At 53.0% G+C, this 23,637-nt stretch overlaps 1 protein-coding gene across 4 annotated transcripts; it reads right to left on the reverse strand.

Annotated features, from left to right (window-relative positions):
- Positions 1-2,162: 2,162 nt before the first annotated feature.
- MAVS (mitochondrial antiviral signaling protein) lies at positions 2,163-22,748 on the reverse strand. 4 transcript variants are annotated; one of them, XM_033185760.1, is made up of 7 exons: positions 22,222-22,748; positions 14,561-14,744; positions 11,478-11,652; positions 8,091-8,263; positions 7,184-7,343; positions 4,814-5,343; positions 2,163-3,922 (listed from the first exon to the last, which is right to left on the reverse strand). In XM_033185760.1, exons 2-7 carry the CDS (start codon positions 14,675-14,677, stop codon positions 3,461-3,463), a joined length of 1,617 nt encoding a protein of 538 aa, XP_033041651.1. In that variant the 5' UTR covers positions 14,678-14,744; positions 22,222-22,748; the 3' UTR covers positions 2,163-3,460. The 4 variants fall into 4 exon arrangements, with proteins under 4 accessions (XP_033041651.1, XP_033041650.1, XP_033041652.1 ...); XM_033185759.1 differs by lacking the exon at positions 22,222-22,748 and adding an exon at positions 21,994-22,102; XM_033185761.1 differs by lacking the exon at positions 22,222-22,748 and adding an exon at positions 21,994-22,102 and having other exon boundaries at positions 3,178-3,922; positions 8,112-8,263.
- Positions 22,749-23,637: the final 889 nt, after the last annotated feature.

Raw genomic sequence — 23,637 nt, forward strand, 5'->3', positions numbered from 1 at the left:
CAGGAAAATGGCATGAACCCGGGAGGCGGAGGTCACAGTGAGCCGAGATCACACCACTGCACTCCAGCCTGAGTAATGGAGTCTCACTCTTTTTTTCTTTTCAAAAAAAAGAAAAAAAAATTTAATTAGCCAGGCATGGTGGCATGCACCTGAAGTCCTAGTTACTCAGAAGGCTGAGGCAGGCCGGGCGCGGTGGCTCAAGCCTGTAATCCCAGCACTTTGGGAGGCCGAGACGGGTGGATCACGAGGTCAGGAGATCGAGACCATCCTGGCTAACAGGGTGAAACCCCGTCTCTACTTAAAAAAATACAAAAAACTAGCCGGGCAAGGTGGCGGGCGCCTGCAGTCCCAGCTACTCCGGAGGCTGAGGCAGGAGAATGGTGTAAACCCGGGAGGCGGAGCTTGCAGTGAGCTGAGATCCGGCCACTGCACTCCAGCCTGGGCGACAGAGCCAGACACCGTCTCGGAAAAAAAAAAAAAAAAAAAAAAAGAAGGCTGAGGCAGGAGGATCGCTCGAGCCCAGGAGTTTGAGGATACAGTGAGTTATGATTGCACCACTTCGCTCCAGGCTAGGTGATTCTCTAAAAACAACAACAACAACAACAACAACAACATGGGAGGTGGGGCTGGAAAGGTCCCTCAACCCTTTCTACATGCCTTACCCAGGGTATCTCCCATAATGGCTGGTTACTGTGCTAAAATTTTTTTTTTTTTTTTTTTTTTTGAGACAGAGTCTCACTCTATCACCCAGGCTGGAGTGCAGTGCTGCGATCTCAGCTCACTGCATCCTCCACCTCCTGATGGGCTCAAGTGATCTTCCCACCTCAGCTTCCCACGTAGCTAGGACTATAGATGAGTGCCACCATGCCCTGTTACTTTTTGTATTTTTTACCTAGGCTTGTACTGTGCTAAAATTCTACCACTTGGGCAACAGTCTTCGCGGCTACATATTGCCTTTTTTTTTTTTGACACAGAGTACCACTCTGTCACCCAGGCTGGAGTGCAGTGGCACAGTCTTGGCTCACTGCAACCTCCGCCTCCTGAGTTCACGCAATTCTCATGCCTCAGCCTCCTGAGTAGCTGGGATTACAGATGCGTGCCACCACACCTGGCTAATTTTCGTATTTTTAGTAGAGACGGGGTTTCACCACGTTGGCCAGGCTAGTCTTGAATTCCCAACCTCAGGCAATCTGCCCACCTTGGCCTCCCAAAGTGCTGGGATTACAGGCGTGAGCCACCGTGCTCAGCCCATGTTGCCTTTTTGAAATGCTTTTTTCAAAGCTACCCTGTGATGGTAATACACTAAAACTAGTACTTGTACATAAATTGTTAACTGACCTGCCCAGCATGGGTACCTAACTGGGGTTTAGGGTGGGGGGACAGAGGGCTTTTTAAGATTGGTGGTGAGGGATGGGGAGTAGTACAGACAGCTTGGGTAGGGTCCACTCCTGGTTTCATGGTGTAGGTTGCTGGACTTGGAGCATGGGACGAAGAGATGTTCAGAGATAGAGGTCATTAGGTTGCTGAACTCTCCTAGGGCAGTGGAGTGAAAAGGATGTAGCAGCCAAGGCAGAGTGTAGATCCCTGGAGGCTGACAGCTTGGGGAGGGGCCAGAGTGAGCCCCACCCCCGATGGCTCTAGTTCTTGTCCCTTGCAGAGCTCAGAAATGGAGGTGGCTCCTGTGCCTTGTCCAGCAATGGCTGCCTGAAAAGAACCCACATGGATACCCTCAATCCACCCCAATGTGTTTCTGGTGTTATTGTAGCTAATCTCCCCACCAGTGGGTGAACTTGGGATGGGGGAACCTGGCTGCTGGGAGTGGAAACACCCTAGAGCCTCCACCCTGTATAGCTGCCCAGTGGACACACCTCTCTCCCCAGCAATTTCTCAAGGCACAAGATAAAGTAAGGGGCAAATACAAAGATAAAGCTGTGAGGCAGGAGGGTCTGAGTCTGCCTCTAAAGGAGTAGCCAAGGCTCCTGTTTCTCTGCATCTTTTTTTTTTTTCTTGAGACAGGGTCTCACTCTGTCACCCAGGTTGGAGTGTGGTGGCACGATCCTAGCTCACTGCAGCTTCAAGCTTCTGGGCTCAAGTGATCCTCCCACCTCAGCCTCCCAAGTAGCTAAGACGACAGATGCACCAGCACACCTGGCTAATTTTTTAAACTTTTTTGTAGCGATGGGGCCCTGTTGCCCACCACGCCTGGCCCCTCAACACTTAATAGTGATAATAACACAATTCCAACCCTTGGTAAATGCCAGGACTCATCCTAAAATCTACATCGATAAACTCCTTTAATCCTCACAACACTGGGAAATACATATATATACTTCATCCTCCTTTTACAGGTGAGAAAACTAAGGCACAGACAGATAAATCCCTTGCCCAAGATCACAGAGCTGGTGAGAGGCAGGGCAGGATGCAGGCCTAGGCTGCCTGTGCTGCAGAGCTGCACCCTTGACCACTGTACACTCTGCCTCGCATGCCCTCAGCTCTACCAGGTTGAGCAGGAGAGAGGTGGGAGAAGCAGTTAGTGGCTACTTGCTCTGGGCCAGGCACTTGGCAAACACCTGTAGGTTCAATCTCAGAAGAACCCAGTGAAGAATGAGCCAGATACTCACTGTCCACATGGAGAAGCAAAACCAGAAGTCTGACATCCGCCAAAGCCACACAGCCTAGGAAGTGAGGGAGCTGAAATCCAAACCGCTGCCTGAGCTCTCCCCGCCACGTGTCTCCTCCCCAGCCCACGTAGGGAGCTGAAGAGACTGAAGACCAGAGGGGAGGGAAAGAGGAGGCTAGAGAGGAGCTCCAGAGGTCTTCCTCAGGCCTGGCACCTGCCCCTGGCTTCTCTGAGGTCCACAGGAACCTCCAGACCTTCCCAGGATTGCCCAGCAGGGGAGAGGACCCAGTGGGGCAGGAACCCAAGGCAGTTGGGCTCCTGGAGAGCAGCCACCCTGCCGCTCCTGCCTGCCTCAGTGCAACGGTCTCAGGCTGGGCTGCCAGGGTGGGAGCCAGGTCTTGTGGAGTCGCCCACACACCACACACCTGCCCTGAGGCCTTCGGGGACCAATGCAACAGGAGAAGCATTCCCAAGCACCGTGTGCTCCAGTGATCCCTCCTGATCCACTTGGGCCAACGGGGCTGAGACCTGGAGGAGGAAGCTCCTCTGGAGGACATGGATGATAACATGGATTGCCAGTGGGGAAGGTCTGGAGCACTGGGGGCAGCCCAGGACCCAGAAAGCCAAGGACGGGGACCCACACAGGGCACAGTGGGAACAGAGATGCTGCTCTAAGGACTTGGTTCAGCCAAAGCACGTCCTGCAGGCAGGCCTGCAGTCCCTTAGCTCCCTCTGACCCAGCCTCCACCATCCCCAAGAAAGGGACAAGGGGCTTCGGAGAGGGGCGAGTTGTACTGCAGGAATGGAGCAGATGAGTGGTGGGAAGGGCCCAGGGCTTCACTAGTGTAGGCGCCGCCGGTACATCGCTACCAGGAGTGTGACTACCAGCACCCCTGCCACAGCCGCCTGGAGCCACAGAGCCCCAGGTGAGGGCCTGTGGCATGGCACCTCCCACTCCTGGAACTTCTGGTCGATGTGTGGCCTGGGGCCACCCTGCGGGTCCGCAGGTGGCCCAGGGATGCCCTTGAGCTGGATGCTGGGGTTCTCAGCCACGTGGATCCCAAAGGTGCCCTCGGACTTGTACTCATTCTCCTCTGGGCCATGGCAGGGCCCCATGCCCAAGGAGGTGCTGGCACTGATGGCAAGATCCTCGGAGCAGCCTGAGAACTGGCTGTCTGCCTGGGATACCAGCATGCCAGGCTTACTCAGCTCCAACTCAAAGCTCCCGTTCTCAGAGCTGCTGTCTAGCCAGGCTGAGCAGCCTCCAGTGGCGCCTGCAGGTGTTGGAGCTGCTGGGGTCTCCTGGGAAAGAAAGGAGAGCACTGGAAGGGACTGGGGTTGGCAGGGAGACGAGCCTAGTGGGGCGGTGCACCAACCCCTCAATTCCCTCAATTCACCAACCCCTGGTTCCCAACACCAACCCCTCAATAATGCCCCTAGGCCACCTTTTCTTGGAGCAGTGGGGGAAGAGGGGACCAAGGACCTGCATCAATGGTGGCCTCCTCCAAGGCAGCCTTTCCCTATTCCCTGGCCTGCCTGTGAGCTCATGCCCACCTGGAAGCCCTTGGTAGGGCGGGGCCCCATCCTGCACTGACATCCTGCCTGGGCCTGAGAGCTAGAGAGCAGCCACAGGGTCAGAGGCCTGGCCATGTGCCCATAGGGCCATATGGACTTGGCTCCTCCCAGCAGACAGCCACAGCTAGGGTCAGATGTGAGGCTTGGAGCAGGCAACAATGGGGGGCTGCTGGGTCATAGTGGCTGCTCAGGTGGGACTGCGTTCTGTAAAGCCTGGCCATGGAGGGGCAGGCCGGGCTTCCTGGTGGCGAAGAGCAAGGCAAGAGGCAGATGGGCCACTGCGCTATCCCCCTCACTGCTTCCTTATGTGCAAAACGGCACTGTTCGGCTTCACTAGGAGCTACGAGCCTTAAATGAACTTATGCACCTGACCAGTGGGTGCCCCCTGTGGCTGACCCTCCTGAGGTGTCCAGACTTAGAAGCTCTAATGACTGTTCCTCCTGGAGAACATGGTGTGGGGCCTACATGAGGCTGGTTCTGTAAGCCTGCAAGAAGAGGTGATAGAGCAGCCCAGGCTGGAGACAGTGCAGACTGGGAAGGGGCCAAGGCTGAGGCCAGACGGGCAAGCTCTCCTGGGGGAAGGGGCCTGGATCCCTGCCAGGAGGGGCAAGGACTCACCTCAGTTCTGCTGCTCCTGTCGATGGGGACTGTGCTGGCAGACACCTTGGTGCGTACCATGCTAGTAGGCACTTTGGATGGCACCATGCCAGCACGGGTTGAGTTGATGGGCAATTTGGATGGTGCTGGATTGGTGAACACAGAAGGCACTGTACCAGGGGGCTTTGAGCTAGTTGGCAACTTGGAGGGCACTGTGCTGGCAGATGCTGGGTTGGCAGGCACTTTCGGGGCCACTGTGTTCACAGGCATCAAGGTGGTAGGCACTTTGGAGGGCAGAGAGTTGGCAGGTGCCTCTGCCCCACTGGAGCAGATGATAGGCTCGGCCTCGTCACTCTCTGCACCCTGTTCACCCTCTGCAGCCCCTGCAGAGGCCAAGCCAGGGGATGAGGAGGAGGAGGAGGTGCCAGTAGATACAACTGACCCTGCAGGTCCAGGCAAGCGGCTTGCCCTGGGGGTGGAACGGGCCAGGGGCTGGAAGGAGACAGATGGAGACACAGGCCCACGGGATGGTGTGAGGCTGGAGGTCGCATCTGCAGGTGGGAAAACACAAGTGGAAACACAGACCCAAAGACCGTTACCTTGAGGCCTGGAGAAGGGTCCCTCTGCCCTAGGTTTCACGGTCCCTACTGTGTCTAGGCCTCCAAATCTCCTGCCCTTGGAGGAGATGCCACCGTCCCTTTAGTCACTGCTTCCTGGCCTGAAAGCCCAACAGCTGCCCTCAGTCCTTGACCTGTAGCCCCAGGTCTGTCCTGGCACACAGTGAAATGGTACCTAGGAACTTGAAGATCATTATTAATTATTCTCTCCACTTTTTCCTCTCCCACCTGGGAAACTTCCCCTCTCCTGTGTCCGCCTTTTCTACCTTGACCTTAGCCTCATGGAATCCTGGACACTTCCCCCATTGCTGTCCCTCTCCGACCACCACGAGTGGAAGCAGTCGTGGGTCAGGGCAAGGGGTGGCAGGACGGCACAGGCGGAACAGCTCATACCAGCCAAGAGGGCTGGCCGTCCCAGCGGCTTGGGAAGAGAGGCAACAGGGACAAAGCCACCCCTGGGAGGCTGCCTGACCTGGGTCGGGGAAGCAGGGGACAGCAGGTAGCGATGGTCTGTAAAGGCAGTTGCCGCAGGACTCCACGGAACTCGGAATGCACATGCCAAGCCCCACAGCTGGCAAAGGTCAGGGTGATTCTGATGTACACCTCCCACACGGCAATCTATTACCACAGAATCTCATGGGACCTGGGTCTACAAACATACTGAAACCTAAGTGCCCTCTGCCTCCATGGTCTGCAGCAACTCCTGAAAGGCATCCCATGGCCAGGTGACACTGCAAAGCACAGACAGGTGCTTGGAGCAGTTTGGGGATGACAAAAGTTCTAAGATGAAGTCTCCTAGCCTTGAACAGTTCATGTATCTTGTGGCTGTCCCAGGGCACTGAGGGCTGACTGGGCACCAGCATCATGTGGAACAGTTTGGGAAGTAGGAAAGAGACATGCTAGCCTGAGAGGTCCAGATGGACAACTATATATTTCTGAGGGGGAGCACTGAGGTCTGGAGTTGGGTCCAGGCCACTGGATGATGAAGAAGTCTGGGAACTGAGAAGTTTTCATGATTCACCGGAAACTGGAAATCTCCGCGGTAAGGCAGTGCCTAAAGGCTCCCCTGCCAATGGCTGATGCCGCCCTGCACTGTCCCTTGCCCACCACCCTCCAGGCCCTGGCTGATCCCCGCAGTCCCTTTGGCAGAGGGCAGAAATGGCCCTACTTATCTCGCTTACCTCCACCTAGCCCCTTTGCACCGTGCCTGTCAGTCCTCCCCTCTAGGGAGGGAGTCTATTTCCCTACTCCTTGAATCTAGGCTGGCCTTATCACTTGCTTTTGCCCACAGAATGGGGCATGGGGGACACTGTGCCAGTTTTGAGCCCTCTCTCTCTCTCTGAGAACTCTGCCCAGCTGCCATGATGGGTTTGTGTGCTGGAGGATGAGAGACTACATAGAAGGGAACCAAGGTGCAAGGCCAACAGCCAGAGGCAGAACTTACGTATGTATCAGTGAGTACTTGAGAGGAAATTCAGTCAAGACCAGAAGAAGTGCCCAGGTAGGTAGCCCAAATGCCTGACCTACAGGATCATATGCTAAATAAATGGCTATATTTTAAGCTACTGAAAAAAAAAAACAAAATTGGAAAACTGTATTTGTCACACAGCAAATGCTAACTGATACACCCACTAAGGAACTGGTTTGCTTCCTGGGTTGAACTCCCTTTATTCCCACCTTGTCTCCTGTTCAAGGAAGCCAGAGGGGCAACTCTTAATTCTCACCTTCACTTGAGAGATCAGAAGGACCCTATAATTCCAGATTCCATGCATACCTGCTGTGTGGGTACTGCCCAGTTCTGTGTCCTGCTCCTGATGCCCGCTGGAGGTCAGAGGGCTGAGGGCTGCCAGGTCAGAGGAGGGCTCCAGGGGGCCACCATCTGGACTCCTTGGGATGACTCTGGGGTTGAGTGTCTGTGGGGCTTGCTCTGAACTCTGCAAGAGGGAAAATATGATTAAGGCAGTTGCCTCTCCCAAGAGCTTTCAAAGGGCAGCTTGTGCTCTTGGGGCATCTCCTATAGGTCTCAGCCCACACCATGGAGCACAGGAGCCAGGGGAGCCCTTGTCTGGGTTCTGGTAATTCTCAGACCCTCTGTCCACAGATGTCCTTGCGTCTACCTCACAGAAAACACACAGCATCGCCGGGCGCGGTGGCTTACGCCTCTAATCCCAGCATTTTGGGAGGCAAAGGTGGGCAGATCACCTGAGGTCAGGAGTTTGAGACCAGTCTGGCTGACATGGCAAAACCCCATCTCTACAAAAACTACAAAAATTAGCTGGGCATGGTGGTGGATGCCTGTAATCCCAGCTACTCCGGAGGCTGAGGCAGGAGAATGACCTGAACCCAGGAGGCAGAGGTAGCAGTGAGCCAAGATCGCTCCACTGCACTCCAGCCTGGGCAACAGAGTGAGACGCTGTCTCAAAAAAAATAAAATAAAATAAAAACTGTGCTGTCCCAGCTGGTTGGTGACAGAGGATTAGGGTTGCCACAGGGTAAAGACGTGGTCAGCAGTCTGGAAGCTGGTCTGGGGCAGATTGCAACTAAGGAAGCCCTGGGGTTCTGAGCAGAGATTAGGCGTGAATTATAGGGGACAGGAGAGGGTTTCTGGAAGGCTCAATGGGCAGAAGTAGGCAGATAGGAGCACAAAAGCAGGTGGCTCAAGGTGTCCTGTGAGGACAGACCTCTCCTGGGGACTCTGGCACCTGGGTCTCCTGGACAGGCATGGGGTAACTTGGCTCCTTCTCTCTGTAGCCGTTGTAGGGGATACTGTGGGCCGCAGCAGGTGTGGGGGGCCCTGGCCCCTCAGCAGGAAGTGACGGTGGCTCCAGTGGGTCTAGGGGACGGTCCGAGGTCCCTGGAGGACAAAGATGTAGTGTTATCAAGAAGGAATCTGGGCTGGGCATAGTGGCTCATGCCTGTAATCCCAGCACTTTGAGAGGCCAAGGCAGGCGGATCACGAGGTCAGGAGATCGAGACCATCCTGGCTAACATGGTGAAATCCTGTCTCTACTAAAAATGCAAAATTAGCCAGGTGTGGTGGCAGGCACCTATAGTCCCAGCTACTCAGGCTGAGGCAGGAGAATGGCATGAACCCGGGAGGCGGAGCTTGCAGTGAGCCCAGATTGCACCACTGCACTCCAGCCTGGGCGACAGAGCGAGACTCCACCTCAAAAAAAAAAGGAATCAGGGGCTGGGCATGGTGGCTCATGCCTGTAATCCCAGGATTTGGGGAGGCCAAGGCAGGTGGATTAGGAGGTCAGGAGTTCAAGACCAGCCTGGCCAGTATAGTGAAACCCCATCTCTACTAAAAATACAAAAATTAGCAGGGCATGGTGGCATGCACCTGTAATCCCAGCTACTCGGGAGGCTGAGGCAGGAGAATTGCTTGAACCTGGGAGGCGGAGGTTGCAGTGAGCTGAGATCGTGCCACTGCACTCCAGCCTGGGCAGCAAAGCAAAACTCCGTCTTGGGAGGGAAAAAAAAAAGCCAGATGCAGTGGCTTATGCCTGTAATCCCAGCACTTTGGGAGGCCAAGGTTGGCGGATCACCTGAGGTTGGGAGTTCGAGACCAGCCTGACCAACATGGAGAAACCCCATCTCTACTAAAAATAACAAAATTAGCCAGGCGTGGAGGCACATGCCTGTAATCCCAGCTACTCGGGAGGCTGAGGCAGGAAAACTGCTTGAACCCGGGAGGTGAAGGTTGCCGTGAGCCGAGATTGCACCATTGCACTCCAGCTCGGGCAATAAGAGTGAGACTCCATCTCCAAAAAAAAAAAAAAAAAAAGGGAATCAGGGACTACAGCGAGGCTGAGGAGGAGGAAGGAGAACCACTTGAACCCAGGAGGCAGAGGTTGCGGTGAGCCAAAGTCACGCCACTGCACTTCAGCCTGGGCAACTGAGCAAGACACCGTCTCAAAAAAAAAAAAAAAAGAAGGAATTGGGGGTTCTCCTCATGATGAAAGAGGCTTGGGTGCTCTTGGGTATACCCCCCGCCCCACCCATAGGTCCAAAAGCTGTTCTGATATGGGTCCGCTCCTCAAGAGTGACAAGCATCACTTGGCAAGGGGGCAGGAGTGGGAGGGAGACAGCAGTTGGAGGACAAGGTAGCAAGGGAGGAGGGGGAGTGTGGGGGGGGCCTCGTAGGCCTCTAGCCACCCACACCGTGTCAGCAGTCGCTCTTCTCTGTCCCCAGGCATCCTGGGACCCAGTGGCTTTCTCCTCCACATGACTGTCATTGCTCACTAACCCCTGCCCTGATGCTGCTGCCTCAGCCCCTCCCCTTTGCCACCACCCCTCATCAGGCCCTACCACAGCCATTGTATTGTATTCAGGGGGTCACTATTTTTTTCTCTTTTTTTTTTTTTTTTTTTTTTGAGACAGAGTCTCGCTCTGTTGACCAGGCTGGAGTGCGATGGCACAATCTCAGTTCACTGCAACCTCCACCTCCCCAGTTCAAGCAATTCTCCTGCCTCAGCCTCCCAAGTAGCTGGGATTACAGGCTTGCACCACCACGCCCAGCTAATTTTTTTGTATTTTTAGTAGAGATGGGGTTTCACCGTATTGGCCAGGCTGGTCTCAAAGTCCTGACCTTGTGATCTGCCCGCCTTGGCCTCCCAAAGTGCTGGGATTACAGGTGTGAGCCACTGCGCTCAGCGGGGGGAATCACTATTAATCTCCACACATGAAGAGTCACATTTAAAAAGAAGGAAGGAAAAACAGGAAGAGAGGAGGGGAGGAAGGGAGGGAGGGAGGGAGGAAAAGCAAGGAAGAGAAAAAGGAAAGAAAAGCAAGCATGAGAGCCAGACGCAGTGGCTCACACCTATGATCCCAGCACTCTGGGAGGCCGATCGCTTCAGCCCAGGAGTTCGAGACCAGCCTGGGCAACATAGTGAGACCTCATCTCTAAAAAAAAATTAAAAATTAGCCATGCCTGTAGTCCCAGCTACTCTGGAGGCTGAGGTAGAAGGATCACTAGAGCCCAGGAGGTCAAGGCTGCAGTGAGCTATGATTGCACCACTGCACTCCAGCCTGGGTGACAGAGCAAGCCTCTGTCTCTAAAAGGGGGAAAAAAAAAAGGAGAAAGAGAAAGAAAAGATAAACATGGATGTCCCACAGCTGTAAATGTGACCAGGGTCTTGGGGGTTACCTCTAGTTTGAAATATAAATAGGGCTGGCTTGATTTTTCTTCCCAAGTCTTGTCTTTTTTTTTTTGAGATGGAGTCTCGCTGTCGCCCAGGCTGGAGTGCAGTGGTGCCATCTCAGCTTACCGCAACCTCTGCCTCCCTGGTTCAAGTAATTCTCCTGCCTCAGCCTCCCGAGTAGCTGGGACAACACGCCCGGCTAATTTTTTGTATTTTTAGTAGAGACGGGGTTTCATCGTTTTAGCCAGGATGGTCTCCATCTCCTGATCTCATGATCTGCCTGCTTCAGCCTCCCAAAGTTCTGGATTACAGGCGTGACACACCGCGCCCAGCCTCTTCCCATGTCTTGATCTCACTCAGGATCAAACTCAATCTCACCAAATCCCCTTCAAGCACTCAGAGTGGCAGGGACACTGAGAGGGACTTAAGGAATAACTGGGCAGTTGGTAGAGGGCGTTGAAGGCTCTCAAAGTAAACCAGGGGAGGGGAAGAGAAGGTGAAGAGAGGGAGGATGAATGAGTAGGTGGGGGAGAAGAAATGAGGAAGGGTGGGAGGCGAACACTACAGCCATGAAAGTTAGAGGAGACCCCATGTGCTGGGCATACAGGAAGTGCCCAGCCCAGCTCAGTACTCAACACGCATCGTCCCGCAGTATCACCCACTGCAGCCCCCACGGCAGATGCTGCCATGAACTTCATTTTACAGAGGAGAGGCCTGAGGCTCAGGGAAATTAAGGGACTTGGCCAAAGGGACACAGCTGGTAAGTGGCTCAACATGGATCTATACCCAGGTTTATCCATTGCTTCACAGTGATGAAAAAGAGGATGACAGAGAAAGGCAGGAGGTACAGGGAGAGGGGAAGGGAGAGCAGAGGCCAGGGAGCAGACCAGGGGTCCAAGAGGAAGGCCAGGGCAGGACACTTACGAGGCTGGTAGCTCTGGTAGACACCGGCCACTTCGTCTGCGAGATCAGCTAGCTCACAGTCCCTCAGCGCCGCAATGAAGGACTCAACCCAGCCGGGCCGCCGCTGAAGGGTATTGAAGAGATGCCAGAGGGTGTCCCGGTTCCCTGAGAGTGTGCAGGTGGCCCGCAGTCGATCCTGGAAGACACAATGGCACTGTCCTGCTCAAGCCAGGCGGCCCCAGCCACTTACCCACCCAGAATGAAGCCACAGCAGGGCGGTGGGGTGCCAAGAAACCAGAAGAGCAAGGCGGCCACATGAAACTGAATCAGAGCCCAGGACAGGGCCAGGTATGGAGTGAGGAAGAGCAATTAGCAGCCACATCAATAAAGGCAGCTGCTGGAAACTGACAATTAAGTGTGTCCTGGACTCTCCATTAAGGGCTTTGCATGTATCATCTTATTTAATGCTATTATTATCCCCACTATACTAATGAGGAAACTGAGGCTTAGCAGAAGCAAAGTACTATAGCAAAGAGCCTACAACAGTGGGGCAGGAATCCAAACCCAGTTAATCTGATACAAAAGCCTTGGATTTATATGGCCCCCAGGGCAAAAAGAAAGGTTTGGATTAGGAAAGAAGGAAAAGGTAGATAGCAAAAGTATAGTGAAAGGGGCAAAAGAAGGAAAGAGAGGGGGCCGACAATAAGAAACAAGGAAGCTGAGAGTGCTGGGGAGATACTGGGCAGATGACAGTGGCTGCAGTTTTTTTTTTCTTTTTTCTTTTTTTTTTAATTTCTTTTTTCGAGACTGAGTCCCGCTCCGTCGTCCAGGCTGGAGTGCAGTGGCACGATCTCACCTTACTGCAACATCTGCCTCCTGGGTTCAAGCAATTCTCCTGCCTCAGTCTCCCACCCGAGTAGCTGGGATTATAGGTGCCCACCACCACGCCCGGCTAATTTTTTTGTATTTTTAGTAGAGACGTGGTTTCGCCATGTTAGACAGGCTGGTCTCAAACTCCTGACCTCAGGTGATCCACCCACCTTGGCCTCCCAAAGTGCTGGGATTACAGGCGTGAACCACCGTGCCCAGCCCTAGAGGTTTTATGTCTACCTGAATCCCCACATTAAAAACAAGCAACCAGATAGCAGAAACAAAAACCCACAGAATCCTGCAGGAGCTAGATTTTTAGAAAAAGGAAAATAGCCAGGTGCGGTAGCTCACACCTGTAATCCTAGCACTTTGGAAGGCCAAGGATCACGAGGTCAGGAGTTCGAGACTAGCCTGACCAACATGGTGAAACCCCGTCTCTACTAAATATACAAAAATTAGCTGGGCATGGTGGCACATGCCTGTAATCCCAGCTACTCAGGAGGCTGAAGCAGGAAAATCGCTTGAACCCAGGAGGCAGAGTTTGTGGTAACCCGAGATGGCACCACTGTACTCCAGCCTGGAAGACAGAGCGAGACTCCATCTCAAAAAAAAAAAAAAAAAAATTGTACCACTGCACTCCAGCCTGAGTAACAAGAGCAAGACTCTGTCTCAAAAATAAAAATAAAGACCAGCCTGGCCAACATGGTGAAACTCCGTCTCTACTAAAAATACAAAACTAGCTGGGCGCGGTGGCTTATGCCTGTAATCCCAGCACTTTGGGAGGCCGAGGCGGGCGGATCATAAGGTCAGAAGATCGAGACCATCCTGGCTAACACAGTGAAACCCAGTCTCTACTAAAAGTACAAAAAATTAGTCGGGCGTGGTGGCAGGCGCCTGTAGTCCCAGCTAATTGGGAAGCTGAGGTAGGTGAATGTTGTGAACCCGGGAGGCAGAGCTCGCAGTGAGCCGAGACTGCGCCACTGCACTCCAGCCTGGGCGACAGAGCAAGACTCCGTCTCAAAAAAAAAAAAAAAAAAAATACAATACTGGCCAGGTGTGGTGGCATGTGCCTGTAACCCCAGCTACTCAGGAGGCTGAAGCGCGAGAATCACTTGAACCCGGGAGGCGGAGGTTACAGTGAACTGAGATCACACCACTGCACTCCAACCTGGGCAACTGAGTGAGACTCTGTCTCAAAAAAATTTTTTAAAGAAAATAAAGAAAACCCACAGAAAATATTTACTACAAAACAAGATATCCCTATAAACCCCAAAATACAAGAGGGAGGGGCAAACCCCAAACAGACCTGCATACTAATACGATCTGTGTGGGAGGACACCAGAGACAGCAATGGGGCTCCTGAGAAATCTGAGGACAGGAGGCCCCAAAAGAGCCAACAGGTACCCTCTGGAGCACAGGGGTCCAATCTGAGAATAGCAGCTACATTGGGGAGGGGTTGTGCCCGTTTCACTAACTAGTGAGTGCCAGGGGCCTGCAGCAAGTTCTGCTGGGGCTAGAGCGACCTGGCTCCTGTCAGCTCTCAAACCTGAGTCCCAGCGCTGTGCCAGGACAGGGCCCCATGACAAGGAGAATGGAATCAAAACTGAGCAGGACAAGGAAGGGCAAGAGAGATGAAGGAAACAGGAGGTTCCAAAAAAAGTGGGCAAGTGGACCAGAGCCAGGAAATCTCAGAGAGCCAGCGCCATATTTTTGAGCAGTGTACAAAAACAACACAAGGGGGAGTTCGGCGAAGTCAGCAATGCCACCCCAAGCCACACTTCATCCAAAAGTTAGAAAAGCAGCAACGGTGCTCAGGCCTGTAATCCCAGCACTTTCGGAGGCCGAGGCAGGTGGATCACGAGGTCAAGAGATCGAGACCATCCTGGCTAACATGGTGAAACCCCGTCTCTATTAAAAACACAAAAATTAGCTGGGCGTGGTGGCACACACCTGTAATCCCAGCTACTCGGGAGGCTGAGGCAGGAGAATCACTTGAACCCAGGAGGCGGAGGTTGCAGTGAGCCAAGATCATGCCACTGCACTCCAGCCTGGCGACAGAGTGAGACTCTGTCTCAAAAAAAAATGAAAAGCAGCAAGGACAAGGAGCAAGACACAGCAAGAGGCAGAAGGAAGGAGCCAGCCCTGGCTTGGGTAAGGAACTAGAATAGGGCTGAGCTTTGAATTCCACAGTCCTGCCCCCAGGCCAGTGTCCGGTGGTCACTTCCCTTGCTCACCTGGTCTCTTGCTGTGAGGCAGGGCAGGTAAGGCAGAATCTCTACAACATCCACGTTGCAAAAATTGCTGAAATTGCGGCAGATATACTTATAGGTCTTGTCTTCAGCAAACGGCATTGCTGCTCAGATTCTAGAGAGAGGGCTCTGGCCCCATGAAGGGTGGATGGACTGAGAGGAAACGAGACTGGAAGAAAACAGAATCACACATGACAACAGGGTTGGGAGTGGGGCTGGACAAAAGGCAATTCTTTCTCAACTTTTTGGAATTTTTGTTTTCTTTCATCTTGAATTTCTTCTTCTTTTTCTTCTTCTTCTTTTTTTTTTTGAGACTGAGTCTCAGTCTGTCGCCCAGGCTGGAGTGCAGTGGCGCCATCTCAGCTCACTGCAACCTCTGCCTCCTGGGTTCAATTGACTCTTACCTCAGCTTCCTGCCCAAGTAGCTGGGATTACAGGCGCCCACCACCATGCCCAGCTAATATTTGTATTTTTAGTAGAGATGGGGTTTCACCATGTTGGCAGACTGGTCACAGACTCCTGACCTCAAGTGATCCAGCCGCCTCAGCCTCCCAAGTTTGGAGATTACAGGTGTGAGCCACCACACCCAGCTTTTTTTTCTTTTTCTTTTTCAAGAGACGGGTTCTTGGGCTGGGCGCAATGGTTCATGCCTATAATCCCAGCACTTTGGGAGGCCAAGTTGGGGGATTACCTGAGATTGGGAGTTGGAGACCAGCCTGACCAACATGAAGAAACCCTATCTCTACTAAAAATACAACAACAACAACAAAAAATTAGCTGGGCATGGTGGTGCATGCCTGTAGTCCCAGCTACTCAGGAGGTTGAGGCAGGAGAATTGCTTGAACCTGCGAGGCAGAGGTTGCGGTGATCCAAGATCACGCCATTGCACTCCAGCCTGGGCAACAAGAGCGAAACTCCATCTCAAAAACAAACAAACAAACCAAAAAAGAGATGGGGTCTCACTCTGTCACCCAGGTTGGGTGCAGTGGTGCAATCATAGTTCACTGCAGCCTCAAACTTCTGGGCTCAAGCAATCCTCCTGCCTCAGCGTCCCCGGTAGCTGAAACTACAAACTTTCACCACTATGCCCAGCTAATTTTTATATTATTTCTAGAGACAGGGTCTCATGATGTTGCCCAGGCCTCAAGCGATCCTCCTGCCTCAGCCTGTCAAGTAGGTCAGATTACAAGTGCCAGCCAATGTGCCCAGCCATCTTTAATTTCTTTTTTTGAGATGGAGTCTTGCATAGTTGCCCAGGCTGGAGTGCAGTGGCGCAATCTCGGCTCACTGCAAGCTCAGCCTCCTGGGTTCACGCCATTCTCCTGCCTCAGCCTCCCCAGGAGCTGGGACTACAGGCACTTGCCAACACGCACAGCTAATTTGTTTGTATTTTTATTGGAGACGGGGTTTCACCGTGTTAGCCAGGATGGTCTCGATCTCCTGACTTCGTGATCCGCCCGCCTCGATCCCGCAAAGTGCTGGGATTACAGGCATGAGCCACCGTGCCCGGCTGCCATCTTTAATTTCTTTAAACATCCTATTTTATTACTGCCTGGGTCTCTCCAAAATTCCTGCAGAAGCCGGGCGCGGTGGCTCACGCCTGTAACCCCAACACTTTGGGAGGCCGAGGCGGGTGGATCACGAGGTCAGGAGTTTAATACCAACCTGGCCAAGATGGTGAAACCCCATCTCTACTAAAAATACAAAAAAATTAGCCGGGCATGGTGGCGGGCGCTTGCAATCCCAGCTATTGAGGAGGCTGAGGCAGAGAATTGCTTGAACCCAAGAGGCGGAGGTTGCAGTGAGCCGAGATCATGCCACTACACTCCAGCCTGGGCCACAGAGTGAGACTCCGTCTCAAAAAAAAAAATTCCTGCAGAATTTGCTAAAAATGAATTGATGACCACCAGCTACTCAAGAAGCTAGGGAAAGAGGATCGCTTGAGTCCAGGTGTTCAAGGCCAGCCTGGGCAACACAGTGAGACCCTGTCTCTAAAAAAATAAAAATAATTGATGACCAAAAAGAATCAGATCCAGAATACCTAGGGCTCATTTCTTCCCTGCAGGTGGGTCAGCACTGGGGAGGTCTGCATGTACCCCTAGCACATGTGGTGGAGGATCTGTATGTGACCCTAGTTTCTGTGCCTATAAATGTCCTGGCTCTAAGGCCCTCAAGCTGATAGCAAGAGGGCTATACCTAAACATGCTGCTCCTTTGGGACACACTGAAAAAATAAAAAGCGAACCCCAACATGATAATACTAGGATCATCCTACTTTGAAGAAGAAATTGAGGTACGCTTGCTAGTTAGTAGAAGAGGAAAGAACTGAGATCTTTAGGTCAGCTTCTTTCCATGACGTGGCTGCAGGCCCATCATTAAAGCCTGCTACACATACATTCTTTTTTTTTCTTTTTTGAGACAGAGTTCCACTCTTGTTGCCAAGGCTGGTGTACAATGGCTCAATCTCGGCTCACAGCAACCTCCACCTTCCGGGTTCAAGCGATTCTCCTGCCTCAGCCTCCTGAGTAGCTGGAATTACAGGCATGTACCACCACACCTGGCTAATTTTGTATTTTTAGTAGGGTTTCTCCATGTTGGTCAGGCTGATCTTAAACTCCTGACCTCAGATGATCTGCCTGCCTTGGCCTCCCAAAGTGCTGGGATTACAGGTATGAGCCACGCATCCCACCATACTTCTTAAGATAGGAGACTGAGGCCGGGCCGGTGGCTAAAGCCTGTAACCCAGCACTTTGGAGGCCGAGACGGTGGATCGCGAGGTCAGGAGATCGAGACCATCCTGGCTACACGGCGAAACCCCGTCTCTACTAAAAAATAGAAAAAACTAGCCGGGCGCAGTTGGCGGGCGCCTGTATCCCGCTACTCGGAGGCTGAGGCAGGAGAATGGCGTAAACCCGGAGGCGGAGCTTGCAGTGAGCTGAGATCCGGCCACTGCACTCCAGCCTGGGCGACTGCAGACTCCGTCTCAAAAAAAAAAAAAAAAAAAAAAAAAAAAAAAAAAAGATAGAGACTGAGTTCCATGCCTTGAACTCACTGTGTGTCCTGGGCAAGTTAACAGTTTCCAGACTTCCTCACCCTTAAAATGGCTCAGATACCTTGTTTGACAGTACAGTAATTCAGCCTTATAAGCTTTCTTTTTTTTTTTTTTTTTTTTTGTTGTTGAGACAGAGTCTCCCTGTCACCCAGGCTGGAGTGCAGTGGGTGATCTCGGCTCACTGCAGCCTCCATCTCCCATGTTCAAGCAATTCTCCTGCCTCAGCCTCCCGAGTAGCTGGGATTACACGCACCCACCATCATGCCTGGCTAATTTGTTTGTTTGTTTGTTTGTTTGTTTGTTGTTGTTTTTGAGACAGAGTTTCGCTCTGTTGCCCAGGCTGGAGTGCAGTGGCATAATCTCAGCTCACTGCAACCTCCGCATCTCGGGTTCAAGCAATTCTCCTACCTCAGCCTCTCGAGTAGCTGGGATTATGGGTACACACAACCATGCCTGGATGATTTTTATATTTTTAGTAGAGACAGGGTTTTGTATGTTTTAATGTTGGTCAGGCCAGTCCTGAACTCCTGACATCAGGTGATCCGCCCGCCTTGGTCTCCCAAGGTGCTAGGATTACAGGCGCAAGCCAAAGCGCCTGGCCAATTTTTGTATTTTTTAATAGAGACAGGGTTTCACCAATGTTGGCCAGGCTGGTCTCGAACTCCTGACGTCAAGTGATCCTCGCCTTGGCCTCCCACATTGCTGAGCCACTGTGGAAGCTTAATTTTTTTTTTCTTTGAGATGGAGTTTCACTCCTGTTTCCCAGGCTGGAGTACAATGGTGCGATCTCAGCTCACTGCAACCTCCACCTCCCGGGTTCAAGTGATTCTCCTGCCTCAGCCTCCCGAGTAGCTAGGATTACAGGCATGTGCCACCATACCCAGCTAATTTTGTATTTTTAGTAGAGACAGGGTTTCACCATGTTGGTCAGGCTGGTCTCAAACTCCCAACCTCAGGTGATCCGCTCACCTCGGCCTCCCAAAGTGCTGAGATTACAGGCGTGAGCCACCGCGCCTAGCAGCTTAAAAATTTTTAAGTGCCTCAAATATAAGCAATTGCTGCCAGTTGTTTATGTAGGAGTTACCACAATTTGCAATTATAGATGTATTTGCTTGTTATTTTTTTGCCTCCCCCATCAGGGAGTGTTGCAGGGAATAAAAGAAACAAGGTCTATGCCACATCCAATTTATATTCTAATGAGTTGGGAAAAATAACAGATCAGTAAATTAACACCCAAATAAGAATTCCAGATAGCAATAAAGGTTCTAAAGAAAATAAAGCAGGTGATGAGACAGAGCCCCTGGAGACAGGCATGCTACTTGAACTAGGGGGTCAAAGAAGCCTTTCTGAACTAGTGTTCAGAACACAGTTGAGCCATTCTCAGGCTCTGAGAAGATTGGTGCTTTAGGCAAAGGGCATGGTAAATGCAAAAATCCTAAAATGGGAATGAGCTTGGCATGTTTGAAGAACAGAAAGCAGGTCAGTGTGGTCTAGGTTAAGAAAGCTAGGGATGACTGGGTGCAGTGGCTCACGCCTGTAATCTCAGCACTTTGGGAGGCCTAGGTGGATGGATCACCTGAGCTCAGGAGTTCGAGACCAGCCTCGCCAACATGATGAAACCCTTTCTCTACTAAAAATACAAAAATTAGCATGGTGGTGGGCGCCTGTAATCCCAGCTACTCGGGAGGCTGGGGCAGGAGAACCGCTTGAACCCAGAAGGCAGAGCTTGCAGTGAGCCAAAATCATGCCCATTGCACTCCAGCCTGGGCGACAAGAGCAAAACTCCATCAAAAAAAAAAAAAAAAGCAAGCAAGCAAGCTAGGGAAAGGGGCAGAGATTGTCAAGGTCAAGGAGGTGGCAGGGGCCACGCATGTAGAGTGCTATAGGAATGGACTCTGGGTTTTAGTTGGCGTGAAACAGGGAACCACTGGAAGGTTCTGGCAGGGAAAGAAGAGGATCTGATTTATGTTAAAGACTTCTCTGGGCCAGGCGCGGTGGCTCAAGCCTGTAATCCCAGCACTTTGGGAGGCCGAGACAGGCGGATCACGAGGTCAGGAGATCGAGACCATCCTGGCTAATACGGTGAAACCCCGTCTCTACTAAAAAATACAAAAAACTAGCCGGGCGATGATGCGGGCGCCTGTAGTCCCAGCTACTCGGGAGGCTGAGGCAGGAGAATGGCGTGAACCCGGGAGGCGGAGCTTGCAGTGAGCTGAGATCCGGCCACTGCACTCCAGCCTGGACGGCAGAGCGAGACTCCATCTCAAAAAAAAAAAAAAAAAAAAAGACTTCTCTGGTGGTTGTGAGGACTTTGGAGGGGCTAGGATGAAAACTGGGAGACCAGTCAGGAGGCCACAGCCCAGGAGACAGGATGATTATGGTCAGGATGGGAACCACAGAGATGGCAGGAGGCAGCCAGATTCCTGGTGTTTTGAGGGTGTAGGAGATAAGGGAGAGAAAAGAAGGATGACTCCTTGGGCACTGGATGGATGGAAGGTGCCCTTTTACCAGGCCAGAGAAGCCAGGGGAGGAGCAGTGGCTCAGAAGGAACTCCAGAACTCAGTTCTGAACAAGTGAAGCTTGAGATGCTATTGGATTCCAAGTGGGTTGTCAGGGAGGGAAGGAGACAGGAGAGGACCAAATGGGCATCAGGCAGGCATGAAACCTCTCTCAGGAGGCAGTGCTGCAGAGCAGACAGCATCTAAAAGCTGCTTGCTTTGCCAACCACCAGGCGCTGCTGCATTCCTCCTGGGGCAAGTACTAATGACAGGTCGGGAGAGTCAGGAAGGTGAGGTGGGGGTCCTCTGAGCCTTCAAGAAATAAGCAAAGAACAACTCTGTGGGAGTTAACAGACCCCTTTCTCAGCCAGACATGGTGGCTCATGCCTGCAATTCCAGCACTTTGGGAGGCCAAGGTGGGCAGATCACTTGAGGACAGGAGTTTGAGACCAGCCTGGCCAACATGGTGAAACCCAGTCTCTACTAAAAATGCAAAAATTAGCCAGGCATGGTATCAGAGACCTGTAATCCCTGCTACTTGGGAAGCTGAGGCATGAGAATCTCCAAACCAGGAGACAGAGGTTGCAGTGAGCCCAGATTGGGCCGCTGCGCTCCAGCCTGGGCAAGAGAGTGAGACTCCACTTCAAAAAAAAAAAAAAAAAAGACCTCTTTCTCCTTCCTTTCTCATGGTATCAGCCAGGTACCAGGAGGCAGTCAGATGAGGCACTCTTCTGCATTCCAGCCTCAGCCACAGATGGAGGGGAAGGGACGATGTGGCCCAACCAAAAGGAAAGGAGGCCCACATTTGTTCACATTTATGGAGGGCCCACTGCAGACAGGCACATCCTAAGGTTCTTTCAGTTAAACCTTCCCCAATCCCGTAACAGGGAAACTGATGCCAAGGTGCACAGCTGGCCAGAGGCTAGCACAGGATTTGAACCCAGAAACTGCTGCCTCACTGCAGCCAGTCATAAACCTTGCAGGGCACAGAGACCCCTGCAGCAAGAGAGACCCACACAGTCACCTGCCTTCAAGCCCAAAGAGGACCCAAGGTCACTTGGCGGAGGGGAGGCTGAGGGTGCACTTGGGAGGAAGCAACATTTAGTACAAACATTAACCCTGCCCTCACATGGCTGCCACAGGTCCCAGGTCGCTGGCTGTTCTAGATATTTTTGAGGCTTCACGGCTTCCCTACAGAGAATGCCTTTTTCGTGTTTTTGGTTTGTTTCACTGTTTTCCTGGCACCTCCTTCCCATCTGAGAAGGAAGGAGGTGACAGAGTGTTCCCGATGCAGCAAAGTTTCCGACGTGACTGTCCAGAGTCTCTGAGTGCATTCCGGAAATAAATACCCACCCCTACCAAAGGGACAGGCCTCACAGCCTCGGATCGGATTCCTGGGCGAGACCCAGGTCCGCTGAGGGCGGGGAGGCTGTTCTGAGCTGGTGTCGCCGCCGAGAACTATCCAGACCCAGGGGAGGGCGGCAGCACTCGACCTCAAGGCGCAGCCGGTCGAGGCTCAGCCCCACCTTAGCGTCACCCTGGGCCCGCGGGCAGCAGGAAGAGGTCAGCGGCCGCTGCCCGTTCCCTTCTAGCCCTACCTTTCCCCCAGCCCGAACAGACGCCCAGCGCCACCCACCCCCTTTTCCCTGGATGCTGGATGCGGCGCCTGCAGCCCTCAATGTTCCCGCACCCCGTGCGCCACAGGGCCGACTCTTCCGGAGCCCCGCGCGCCCTGTCCCCTCCTCGGCCCCCGCGCGCCCCAGACCCAGGGCGTCCCGGCGGGCTCGGTCCTGCCGCTGCAGCCACCTTCTCTAAAGGCGTCCGTGCGTGCTGAGCCGAGAAGACCCATCGCCCGGGCAGCGATCTTACCTCGAGTAGCCCCGACCCTGAGACCTGGCGACCGCCGCCCGGGGCCCAGGACCCTCCCCTTAGCGAGGGGGCGGGGCGGGCAGGGCGCGCGGCCATTGGTCACGTGGAGGGGCAGGGCTACTCGGCCGCGCGTGGTTGGCTGGCGGCACAGGCCGCGGCGCGGCGGGGGCGGGCACTGGGCCTTGGTTTACTGGTGGGGAAGCGCTAGGCTGGGCACCGAGAACCGACCTGATTTTCTGCTAGGGGCGCGTAGTCTCCAGTAACTTCCAGGGGAAGTCCAGTGTCCGACCAGAAACCAGGCAGGCGGCCAGTCTCGGAGTCCTCAGGGGGCTGAGAATTCCATCCCCACGCTTCCCAAGTGAAACATCCCCTCCTCCAGCCGGGAGCTTTGACGGGTGAGGGTCTTCGTGTCTTTCTCTCCTGCATCCCCATGGCCAGGCATACAGTTAGTGCCCAATAAACGTTGGGTGACGCTGAAGTCACAGGGGCAAGGATGCCTAGCCTAGAGACGCGCACGCTGGGCCTGTGGGAGTGGGAGCGGGCGGGGGACTGCCGGGCAGGTAGGCGCAAGGCAGGGACACCGACGTTGGCTGGCTGGCAGGCTGGGTATGGGTTGGGTGCTGCGTGGGAGAAGCCTCTTACGCCCAAGGGCCTGGGACAGGTACCTCCCGCAGTTCCTGCCATCTGCCTCGCCCTTCCCCTTCTGGGGCAGAGGCCAGCACTTATTGAGCACTTACTGCCTTCCAGGCACAGGGCCTTCTTTTTTTTTTTTTTTTTTTTTTTTTTGAGACAGAGTCTCCCTCTGTCTCCCAGGCTGTCTCCTTCTGTCGCCACCACGCCCGGCCTCAAGTGAGATTTTATTACTGTACTTTATATCCCTGTGAATATTTCACAACCTTCAGCATTTACAAAGTATGCTTAATCACACCTGAACTGTAATAAAACCAGCTCTACCTAGTTTAGCCAAGAGGGTATAAATGTGGATTAGTTCAAGAATCAAGCCTGCCTGCTCCCCACCGGGTTCTAGCAGCTTCATATCTAATACGTTTTTTTTTTTCCCCGAGACGGAGTCTCTCTCTGTCTCCCAGGCTGGAGTGCAGTGGCCAGATCTCAGCTCACTGCAAGCTCCGCCTTCCGGGTTCACGCCATTCTCCTGCCTCAGACCCCCCGAATAGCTGGGACTACAGGCGCCCACCACCATGCCCGGCTACTTTTTTTGTATTTTTAGTAGAGACAGGGTTTCACCGTGTTAGCCAGGATGGTCTCGATCTCCTAACCTCGTGATCCGCCCGTCTCGGCCTCCCAAAGTGGTGGGATTACTACAGGCGTGAGCCACCGCGCCCGGCCAATATCTAATTCTTTCGGGAAGAACATTTAAAGTGTGGGTGCGGGCTTCCAAATGCAGCTATCACTCCTGTCTTTGCTGGACCTCAAAGAGCATTAAAACAATCCCACTGCCTGACTAGGTGGTTCCCTGCCACCTGTCAACAGTTTTTATAAAAATTTAGACAAAGAAGAACACAACATGCTTCTGGTATTCCCATCAAAAGCTCATGATCTAAAACTAATCATAGGGAAACAGTAAGCAAACCCAAAACGAGGGACATTTAACAGTTGTCCTGTCCAATACAGCGGCTACTAGTC

Source organism: Trachypithecus francoisi, unplaced genomic scaffold (genome assembly GCF_009764315.1).
Source record: "Trachypithecus francoisi isolate TF-2019V2 unplaced genomic scaffold, Tfra_2.0 Lachesis_group21, whole genome shotgun sequence".
In the NCBI taxonomy this organism is placed as follows: Eukaryota; Metazoa; Chordata; class Mammalia; order Primates; family Cercopithecidae; genus Trachypithecus; species Trachypithecus francoisi.